Source organism: Odocoileus virginianus, chromosome 17, assembly GCF_023699985.2.
Source record: "Odocoileus virginianus isolate 20LAN1187 ecotype Illinois chromosome 17, Ovbor_1.2, whole genome shotgun sequence".
Classification (NCBI taxonomy): domain Eukaryota; kingdom Metazoa; phylum Chordata; class Mammalia; order Artiodactyla; family Cervidae; genus Odocoileus; species Odocoileus virginianus.
Window position 1 is genome coordinate 32,428,757 of NC_069690.1, and position 11,224 is coordinate 32,439,980.

Sequence of the window (11,224 nt, forward strand, 5' to 3'; positions counted from 1 at the left end):
GCCCAGGCCAGCCCTGCCCATCCGCAGCGGCCACCAGGAACAGATTGCGGGCTGACAGGCCCTGCCCCACCCGCTCCACCAGTATCATGCATATGTGCTAAGTCACTTTAGCGTGTGTCTGACTTTTTGCAACCCCATGGACTGCAGTCCACCAGGCTCCTCTGTCCATGGGATTCTCCAGGCAAGAACACCAGAGAGGGTTGCCACTTCCCTCTCCAGGGATCTTACTGACCCAGGGATCAAACCCGCATCTCTTATGTCTCTTTCATTAGCAGGCAGGTTCTTTACCACTAGCCCCACCTGGGAAGCCCTACGCCCTGCCAGCCCGAATGTAAATCAAAACAAGTCCTTCGGGAACAAGGGATCCCACTGGGCCTCTGGGGTGCTTCATCAGGTGGCCAGGGGCTCACGTCCATGAAGATGGGCCCACGGTGCTCCACGTAAGTCACACCGCATCACAGTCTTGTTGAGCAACTCCCACTCACAGGGAGATGGAGCAGGGTTGCCTTGTCCCATTCCTGTGTGAAGTACGATGAAACGCTCGGACACCGGGCAGAGAACAAGACAAGACTCTAAAGGAGAGAGAAGGGGAGGGCCGAGGGGCTAGGGCCTCAGGACCTGAAGAGCCACACAGAGGCGGGTGCCGGATTCTCCTTCTGCCTCACTGTCCTGGACCTGATGCTGGACAAGGGGCAGCCCAGAAAGGCCAACAGGCAGACAAAAAAAAGTCCCAATAAACTCTCCGTACCCCCACTCTAGCTGAGGAATCAGGAGAGGGACAGCCTTGCAAGATGGGAAACTTTTAGACAATAAACACTCCAGCCAAATACCACGAAGAGATACAGCCCCAGCCTAGCCACCCCAGCAGACACCAGTGGGGACTAGATGCCCCCTCACCTGGCCATGTCAGAGGAGGCCACAGAGGGAGCCTGGACACGCACTCTCCTGACCCCAAAGCACTGTGGAGGCCACCTGGGGAGTCAGAACCCTGAGCCTGTCTGGTGGTCACAACCCCTCCTGGGGCACTGGTGGGGGTGGCAGAGTAAGGAGCCTGGAAGCCCACCTGCATCAGCATCCTGAAGCTGCACCCCATCCCTTGCTGGAGGGGCATCAGAGAAAGCACGAGACGGGCTGACAGGATCCAGTGTCTCAGGGCATCATGTGATGAGGTGTCCCACCGTCCAGGATTCAGCACCAAGTGACCATCAATGGGCCAGAGGGTGGACCCTGCAATCCTGGAAACGTCCTGCCCACTTACCACATCCATGTTATCATCTGGGTTGTGATGCTGAGGGACAAACCTACAATGTGTGCCCACTGGGGAAACGGAACAATGTATGCCCACTGGGGAAACGGGATGAGGTACCAGGGCTTGGAATCTCCTCTGTGGTCCAGTGGCTGAGACTCTGCGCTCCCAGTGCAGGGGGCCGGGTTCCATCCCTTGTCAGGGAATCATATCCCACATGCTGCAACTAAAGATTCCATGTGCCTCAACTAAAAACAAGGTCCCACATTCCACAACCAAGAGTTCACAGGTCACCATGAGAAAAGATCCCGACACTGCAAGGATGAGGCAAGACTCTGCATGCTGCAACTAAGACCAGACACAGCCAAAAAAAGCGGGGGCGGGGGGGGGGGGTATTCCTGGGCACTCTCTGTATCAGTTTATACAACTGCATGGAAACCTACCATGACCTCAAGACACAAAGTCTAGTTACAAATAAAATAACAATCTAGAAGAAGGTTGTCCCTTCCTGCTTAAAATGGGATGCCGGCTTGCTGTTGCCTGTAGGACAGCCTGACACTCCCTCCCCACGAGGTCTGCCCATCTCAAGTCCCCCCCCAGCTCCCCAGCCCTCCCCTCCTCCAGCTCAGGGCCTCCTTGACTGCTTCTCACCTGAAGCATGCATGACCCAGAGAGGCCCCTGGGCCCCACTGCACTCGTGCCACTGTCCAGCCTCTGTGTTCAGTCTTGAGAAGCCGCAGTCACAGGCTCTGCAAACTCCATCCCACTCCCTGGAAAAGCAAGGCGCACAGAGTACAGATAAAACACTACTGTGAAAACACTTTCCATCACTCAGATCCCTGGAAGGGCCCCAGACACCCACAGGGGACCCCAGATGACACTCTGAGAAGCACTACATAGAACTATTTAAAAAAAAAAAACTTTTGTATTGAGCAGAACACCAGATGCTTAAGAATATGTATTGAATTATTCCATTTATAGGAGGTTCAGGAACCACTGCAGGCAAGACCACTGCAAGTCGAGAGCAGTGACAATGGTGTCTCCCTCGAGCTGCGGAGTGGGAGACACAGATGTGATCTTCTGGGCTGGAAACCTTCTGTCTCTTGACCTGAAAGTAGTGACAAAATGGTTCACCCAGTACAAGCTGCACCCCTGCCCACACCATTGCTGACCTTGACAAAAGGAAAACCATTAACATCACTCTCTTCCACCTTAGACTTGGCTTCAGTTTCATTAGAACTGCCAGGACATGCCCCCCATCAGTTCAAAATGATTGGAGGCCACCGGTGGGGGCCCCAGGCTCCAAGGGCTCGCCTGCTCTCCATAAGAGCCGAGATCACCCTGCTGCAGCCAGGGCAGACCCCAGAGTTCACAGGATACCCACTGGTAAGGCCACTGCTGTATCAGGGAGACCCAGTTCCCTGGGGGACCAGCAGGACTGGGGGACACAGCTCTTCCCCACCCCCAGTCTTGCTTGCTTCCACCAGGTCTGGACATGTTTGGCCAGGGACTTTTCTCCCCCCAGTGAGTGTCTTTTGACTCAGGACCAGCTCTCTTTGCAGGAAAAAGAACGGGCTCTTAGTTCTGCCTCGGGCAGGAAGGAGACTTGGAGTAACCACGGGGAGACAATTAGGCACGGGCCTTGGCATTCTCCACGGCCCTCCCTTCCCACTGTTTACAATTGCACAAGCCAAAGTCCGTCCTGTGTCTGCGAGGCCCCAAAGGACCCTGCCCCGCCTCCTCTGAGCCTCTCCTGTGTCCTCACTTGTCCTTTCTGCCTGGCCAGTCAGCTGGCGCCCCAGGCCTCAAATGCAAAGGTGCCTCCTACCCCAGGGCCTTTGCACATGTCACTCCACTGCTCAGACCTCTACTGGAATGTCTGCACTGCTCCCTCCCTGCCCCTGCAGTCTTTATTCCAGGGGTTGGGATACCAATCAGCCCCCTCCCCATCATCTGTCAATAAGGCTCACTGGAGCCCAGCCATCTTGTGCATGTCCAGGGACAGCCAAGGTGGCAGAGCTGAAGATTCAAGTCTGAGACCATAGGGCTCCTGAAGCCTGAGCCATTTCAAGTCTGGCCATTTATAGAAAAAGCTGCTCACCCAGCATCAGTCCCTCAGAACCTTGTCACTGTTCACTGAGCCTTCCTGCCCCAAACTCAAACTCGATGAGACTCCTGCCTTCAATCACTGATGTGGGCAGGTCATCCACTGGGTCTGCTCCTGGGTGTATCCTGGTCACCTCGGCATGGCAGTATGCCAGGCTCCAGAGATGGATGCTGAGAACATGGGTGTCCATCTGCATCCCCTAAACTGCTCACATTGTGAGTGCCCTGTGGTGACTGGCGTGGCGCAGGCACCCCATAAACACTGAGGGATGCAAGGATGAAGGGATGTGTGTGCCGTGGACACATGTGCATGTTTGTGCTTGTTCAGAGCGGACGGTGGTGAGAAGAACACTGCTGGAAGCAGAATTCTGCGCCCCCTGGTCTTCCTGGTCAGGTAGAATGATCTTTGGCCACACTCCTCACTCTGGGGCTCTTACTAAGTCATCTCCAGGAAGGACATGAAGTGCAGGGTGCTTTGCAGCCCACAAAGCCACACCACCCTTGTTCCAGCCTGCCGGGCTCCGTGTGCTGCAGGCACCCACCCTGGTACCTGCAACCTCCTCAGGGCGCTGGGCCCCCAAACCCAGGCTTCTTCTCTGCAGCAGGGGCCAGCGCCTGGGCAGAGAGCTGCTCACCCCCAGCATCAGCACCTCAAGGTGGTTCCCTGGCTGTGGGGGTGGGCAGGGCAGAGAGGGTGCCACAGGAAGACTGACTGGAGCAGAGAGGACCTTCAGGGCAGGAAGACTCTTCTATACAATGCTTTGATGGTACGTGTGTGTCAGGATGTGATACAGGCCGCACAACGCCAGGCATGACCCCTCACGTCAGCTGTGGGCTCCGAGTGATGCTGACCTGAGGCTGTGGGTCTGTTGGGGCTGTTGTTGGGGGGCCTGTGCATGTGTCAGGGCGGGTGTGTATGGGAAATCTCTGTACCTTCCTCTCAGTGAACCTAAAAGTGCTCTAAAAAAATAAAGTCTATTTTTTTAAAGGAGCAATTATTGAACTGCGCACCTACAATTGATGGATTTTGTGATGTATAAATTATACCCCTGCAATTGAGCAGGGCCCGATGGGGTCTTCCTAGAAAAGACTGCCCCCCCCCCCCACAGTGGCCTCTGCCTGCCTCTTGTTTATAGGAAAATTTTAGCCTCCTAGGTCTTCCCTGAATTTCAAAGAATAAATTTCATCAAAGAAGTGAGTAAATGCAGAAACAATGGGAAAGAAGACAAGACAAAATAATAATAGTTTAGCCATAGAACAAAGACCAGGATCTTCGGTTCCTCCTCAGGGAACTGGACTGGATCATGCAGTCTGAACCACGGCCTCCGAGTGCTGCAGAGACTGGACCCCCACCAGGTGGGAGCAGTGCACTGCACACAGCCCACCAGCACGCAGATCCCAGACTGGTGGGACCCAGAGGTGGATGACTGACATTCTGCAAACACCAGGCTGTCCCCTCACTGCCAGTCAATCAGCAGTACACAAGCTAATCACATACCCTGTGACCCCTCCCACACCGTGTGTTTAAAAACTCTCCCCCACGGTTCCCCCATCCCCCACCATCCCACCTGTCATCACGCTATCCCCTCTGGCTCCAGAACACTGACGCTGTGTCTGTCCACTGCTGCCAGCACAGGGGTGATGGGCTGGCCTGTGTCCTCAAACATCACCTGCTGAAGCCCTGACTCCACGGTGGGCCTGATATGACACTCCACAATGCCCGTGGGGCCCCAGGGCCCCACCCCTTCCCCATCAGCCTCCCTCCCAGTGCAGGTGCAGCCTCTGGGGAGGGGCCTGGGGTCAGCAGCTCAGCCAGACCCTCCTTCCTCACAGCAGGCAGCCCCTCACTCAGTCGGGGCTGGGGGACACCCACCCAGCCTTCTCCAGCTCAAGCAGAAGGAGCAGTGGCCCCCTGCGGGAGACGAGGGGCCTCATCTAGAGCTGTGGTCCCGGATGCTCTGCAGGCCACCAGGCTTTCAGGACAAAATCAGCATCAGACCTGTATCATCCAGGATCTGACAGGGAACAAAGGCAGACTTAGCTGCTCTGATTTGTAGAGAATTTCATGAAGGGACTGTCACACGGCTGTGGGCCTTAAGGAAGGCACCTGGGACCACCCTGGGCTGCAGGGATAAAGGGAGGAGGCAGGTCATCAGAGCCAGTTGGGGGGGGTTACACGGGAGCCGTCTCGGGGTGGAGAGGGAACACAGCCATTGCCAAACTGAGGTCCTGGCAGGGTGAGCCTAGGAGTACCTCTCCTCCTACGCCCTGCTGGTGCCTCCTAAGGGCCAAATTCAGCCAGCAGCTGGGCCCACGGGGCCAGAGCAAGACAGACAGGTGAAGTACAGTGGGCAGGTGACCCGTGCAAGGCCTGTGGGGTGGGGGCCGCAGCAGACAGGCCTGTCCAGCGGGCCCACTGCCCCCATCCCGTCACCCCGAGTTCTCCCACCTCCCAGCAATGCTGGTCAGAGAAGCCCCTCACTCACAGCAAGGGGACTTCCTCAGATTCATAATCAGAATAAACCAGGCAGCAGGAGGCTGAGACCCAAGCTCAGGGCTGGCAGCCCAGGCAAAGCCGACGTGACTCAGTACCTCACCTGCAAAGTTACCGCTGCTCAGCCAGTGACCCAGGAGCAGACATGCTGAGGATGACCGGCACTCCAAGAATGGATTCCCCCGCCTTGGTTTAAATCAACACTTCCCACAGTGGGTCCCAGGGTGGCAGATTAGATCTGCAAAACCAACCAACCACTCCAGGCAGGGGGCCCCCCAAACCCAGAAAGACATGTCCATGCTGGGTAGTCAATAAACACACCCTCTAATGTGTCTCTTCAGGACATCCAAGGGTTTCCATCAGACACCACCTTCAGAGGGAGCACGTGGGGCCAGATTTCTGCCCCTGAAGAGTGCATCTAAACCCCACCACACCCAACAAGCAGAGTGCCTGTTTGCTGACCCACGTGAAGGTTTTAAGAAAAAACTAACAGGCAAAACACAATAGGGACCACCTCACTCCCTAATTACCTCTGTCTTTCCTCTTCTGTTTTTGGTGTGTGTGTTCTGGGTTTCTTCGGGGGCAGGGGGTGGGGCCTAGGCTTATTAGCTGTACTCAGGAGAAGTATTTGGTGCTAGAATTAGGACATGTTTATCAGTATTTTTTTTAACTTTACATTTTATTAGTTTTGATGACTGATTGTCCCTTATTTTCCTTGCTGTAGCCTGTGCTAAAATTAGCTGAAAGGATAGATGTCTTAGGATTAGATTCAGCTGTGTGTAACAGGAAAGAGCCCAAAGAGGCTTAAACTAGATACAAGTTCCTTTCTCTACTGCATGAAAGAGGCCTGGGGAAGGGCAGTCAGGGCTGGCTCTCAACCACACCACAAAGTCAAGGGACCCAGCTCCCCCCCGATTACCCCCTACCACCCATGGGAGGTGCCTCCTCCTCCCTGTCCAGCTGCTGTGCATGAGGACAGGTCAGAGGGCTCAGAGAAAAGAGCAAACAGCGGCTGCCTTTGCACCACATCCATGTGCATCTTCTTGGCCAGATTTCAGACATGTGGCCTCAGCAAGGGAGGCTGGACCACTGGGCCAGCTAAGAACCAGGACCTCACTACTCAAGACTAAGGGAAGAATGGCTCTTGAGAGGAAGGCCACCGTCTCTTCCACAGATGAGGATAAAAGCCCCATTTCAGGCAATCTGTTCACAGCAGAACAATTATTACACAATTATTATATTTATGATGATGAGGGTGAGTATTCACTACACAGTTACCAACTGTGGGCCCTGCGCCAGGCACCTGGTGTTTGTTATGCAACCATAGGCCTCTGAAGGACAGACTATTGCCACCCTCATTCTACAGAGGAGCTAACCAAGGCACAGAGAGGCTAGGGAACCTGTCCAAAGTCGCCCAGCTAACAGGTGGCACAACTTGGACTGGAGTGCAGGCAGACTGGCTCCAGGTCCCCCAGGATACACACAGCTATGAAGAGAAAACTGTCATCAGCTATCACAAACTCGAGGGGCCAAGACTCAGGAGAGAGAAGGGGCCGGGGCCAGCGCTGCTCTTACTTTGAGCCTTTGCACATCTCATCTGCTCAACCAACACTCTTCCTCAACACACATGATGTGCGCGATGAAGCGCTGTCTGGTGCCTGCATTTGCCACTCCGTGGGTAACCAACACACGGCAGGTGCTCAGAAGATGTCTGACCCGCGAGTGGGCCGCAACACCAGCCCACCAACGCTCAAGGCCAAGTAAGGAGCTGGCAGGTGGCCCCTTGGGGAGCAGAGCAGACTCAGCTGTGGCCTCCTCGGGACAACCCTGGTGTGGCTATGCTGCACTTTGGGGGCACAAGCAGCCATTGAGGTCCTCCAGGTAGGTCAGTCACACTTAACTCTCAAGTCCAAGATGAGAAGTCCAGCCTCAGCCCTGAGGCCACGGGGAGGCCTGGAGTGGGTTGGTGGGGGGGAGGTGGCAGGGTGGCCCCCAGGGAAGACTGTCCTGGAAGCCTGAGCAGAGGCCGGAGCCCTGAGGGAGGGTGCCCCAGAGGCAGAGACGGAGCCGGAGGCTCAGGAGGCAGGACAGGAGGAGGTGGGCTTCGGGGCTGAGGAAACCGACTGAGAGGGGTCGGGAGAGCCTGAGGTGGGACGGGCCCAGTGAAGGCATTTGGAAGATGGGGTTGGGGCAAGAGAAAGAAAAACAGAGGAGGCCTGTGTGAGAGGGGGAGGGAGGGGGCCTGCTGCAGGGGGCTGGAGAGGGGCCCTGGTTTGGGCTGGCAGACAGCACTTGGACGCCTGCGGCCTGTGCTCACAGCTCAGCAATGTCCTAGCCCTGCCAGGAGACGCCCGGCCCCAGCCCCGGCCCTGGCGCGGCCCCCACATCGGGAGCTCTGGAGCTACCCCCCACCCCACCTCTGCTCCCCAGAATGGGCCTCCCCTCCCCAGAACCGAGACATACCCCCACACCCTCACCCCAGCCTTCCCCTGGACAAAGACAACGGCTAATGAAACCCAGGCCAGGGAAGGAGAGGGATAAAATAAACAGACGTGAGCAGGGGGGCCGTCAGGAAGCAGGGCAGGGGCTGGGGGTGCCAGCAGAGGGGTCCAGGGGTGTCTGCGGGGCGTGGACGTCGTCTTCGCTTTGCCCAGACAGGCCTAATGAGATCCAGGTGGTCCCTTGGCCCAGGCCCGCCCCGGGCCCCCGACAGCGTAAGTGGAGCGGGGGAGGGGAAGGGGCACTGCAGCCGCGGGGCGGGGCTGGGAGGCTGGCCTGGGGCCCAGCACATAACTCTGGGCGGACACAGTCTGGGACAGCAGACACCCAGCCGCTCGGAGCCCAGCTCGGAGCCCAGCTCACAGCATGGAGGTAGGGGGCCGGGAAGGGGGCCGTGTGGGCTGAGCCCACCGTGCGCAGAGGGCCCTCACGGACAGATGGGGGCTGTCACGAGCCTTTCCCAGAGGAGGTGGGGGTGGCAGGGCAGACCAGGGGTTCCTGGCGGGGCTGGCTCCTGTGAGGGACAAGTGCAGGGAGACAGGGGCTCTGGGGCTGGGCGCTGACCCTGCTCTCCGGTCGCCAGGCCCTCCTGGCCCTGCCGCTGCTGCTACTGCTCTCCACCAGCCCCTGCGCACCTCAGCTCCTAGGGATCCGGGGAGATGGTAAGCTGCCTCACTCCTGGCCCGCAGGCTGGGTGACGGGCTGGGTGAGGGGATGTCCCGGGCACTCACAGCTGGGGGTGGGGCTGGCTGAACCTGTTAAGATGGGGTGGGTGGGTTGGCCAGTCGGCACCCCGGCCTAGGGAGGGAGGCAAGCATGGGGCGTGGAGGTGTCCGTCACCTCAGGCCCCTTCTCCTCACCTGCCCCAGCTCTGGAGAAGTCGTGCCTCCAGCTGCCCCTGGACTGTGACGACATCTACTCCCAGGGCTACCAGGCAGACGGCGTGTACCTCATCTACCCCTCAGGCCCCAGCGTGCCTGTGCCTGTCTTCTGCGACATGACCACGGAGGGCGGGAAGTGGACGGTGAGTGGAGGGGGGATGGGGGACACATCACGTGGCTGTGAGCCTAGGACGATGCTCACAGCAGTGTGTGGAGCGCCGCCACCCCCAAACCCTAGGCACCTAAGGTAGGTTAGGGGCTGCATTGCATTGCATTGCACCATAACCCTGGGAGCAAGGTGCCCCTTACGAATGATGGTCTGGAGCCCAGAGAGATGCAGTAACTTGCCCAAGTCACACAGCCAGTGCCAGACTCTACCCTAGGTGCCTCAACTCCAGCCCACCAGCTCCCTCCACCTGCTCTTGCCCCTGGGGCCAGCACGCACCTCCTCTTGGCCCCCACTTGGTCCTTTCACAAACCACCTTAGCCTCACAGGGTCTATGCCCGGGTGAGGGCACTGCCCCTGGCCCCTCAGGCATCCAGGCCCACCCCCTCTGCTCCAGGTTTTCCAGAAGAGATTCAACGGCTCGGTGAGCTTCTTCCGGGGCTGGAACGACTACAAGCTGGGCTTTGGCCGGGCTGACGGGGAGTACTGGCTGGGTAAGGCAGGGCCCAGTGGGCTGGGGGCCCCTGGAGCCAGGTCCCCGCTGACCAGCCAGCTGCACCCCCTCTTCCCAGGGCTGCAGAACATGCACCTGCTGACACTGAAGCAGAAGTACGAGCTGCGGGTGGACCTAGAGGACTTTGAGAACAACACGGCCTTCGCCAAGTACGCCGACTTCTCCATCTCACCCAACGCCGTCAGTGCGGAGGAGGACGGCTACACCCTTTATGTGTCGGGCTTTGAGGATGGCGGAGCAGGTACACTCCACCAGCTATGTGGGGCTGAGGATGGGGAAGGACGCTGGGCTCACCCCACATCTGGCTCGGGGGGCCCTCCCAGGCCGCCCTCCTGCCTCAGCTGCTCCGTGCCCCTCCCCTCTGCCAGGCGACTCACTGTCCTACCACAGCGGCCAGAAGTTCTCCACCTTCGACCGAGACCAGGACCTCTTCGTGCAGAACTGCGCAGCGCTCTCCTCGGGTGCCTTCTGGTTCCGCAGCTGCCACTTCGCCAACCTCAACGGCTTCTACCTGGGTGGCTCCCACCTCTCCTACGCCAATGGCATCAACTGGGCCCAGTGGAAGGGCTTCTACTACTCGCTCAAGCGCACCGAGATGAAGATCCGCCGGGCCTGAGGGGCTGGCCCCCTCGCGGCCCGCCGCCCCTGCCCCCATCCCACCTGGCCCCACCGGCAGCTCTGCTGCTCTCAGCACCGCCTCGGCTAAGCCCCCATGGCTCCAGCCGGACATCCCCATCACATCCCTGGCATCCACCTCTTGGCCAGGCCCCTGCTCCCTGCCATCCGAGGCTATGCTGCCGCAGCATCCCAAAACTCCAAAAGGCTCCGCGGTCCAGCCCGGACTCAGACCCTGTCCCGAAGGACACAGGGCTGTGTCCCACTTTAGCCAGCTTCCTGACCGCGGCTTCTGGCGGCCGAGCCTGTAGACCTCTCCTGGCATCTGCCAGGCCACCCACGTGTGGCCACTGCTGCCACACCCCAGCAGTCCCACTGGCCGGCCCTTCACCTTCTTCCCACCCCCGTGTTCCCCAGGGGTGAGCACCACAGCCCAGCCCCATTGCACTCATGCTCAGCGGCCCCCTGCCTGCCTGACCCAGGCACCAGAAACGCAACACCCAAACTGTATTTCACCACAGCTCCCACAGGCCACCCTAAAATGCCACAGCCAAAGGCGGGCACACATGTGAGGTCCCCCCACCCGCCCTGGGGGGTGAGTGTGACCGTGCGAGGGTCAGAGGACCGCCTCTGTGGGGCTGGGAGCAGGTGGGAGTGGAGGTCTCAATAAACCTCAGGACCTGAACGAACCGGCCTTACTGCT

At 58.5% G+C, this 11,224-nt stretch overlaps 1 protein-coding gene across 1 annotated transcript; it reads left to right on the forward strand.

Annotated features, from left to right (window-relative positions):
* The first annotated feature begins 8,640 nt into the window (after positions 1–8,640).
* Positions 8,641–11,206, forward strand: MFAP4 (microfibril associated protein 4). Its single transcript, XM_020895621.2, has 6 exons — positions 8,641–8,717; positions 8,929–9,007; positions 9,215–9,369; positions 9,790–9,886; positions 9,965–10,147; positions 10,275–11,206. Exons 1-6 carry the CDS (start codon positions 8,712–8,714, stop codon positions 10,520–10,522), a joined length of 768 nt encoding a protein of 255 aa, XP_020751280.1. The 5' UTR covers positions 8,641–8,711; the 3' UTR covers positions 10,523–11,206.
* The last annotated feature ends 18 nt before the right edge of the window (positions 11,207–11,224 follow it).

Bases quoted from the DNA above. Each gene is read 5' to 3' on its own strand.
- MFAP4 (XM_020895621.2), top strand. The intron at 9,370-9,789 runs GTGAGTGGAGGG...CCTCTGCTCCAG, and splicing joins CGGAGGGCGGGAAGTGGACG to GTTTTCCAGAAGAGATTCAA. The intron at 9,887-9,964 runs GTAAGGCAGGGC...CCCTCTTCCCAG, and splicing joins TGACGGGGAGTACTGGCTGG to GGCTGCAGAACATGCACCTG.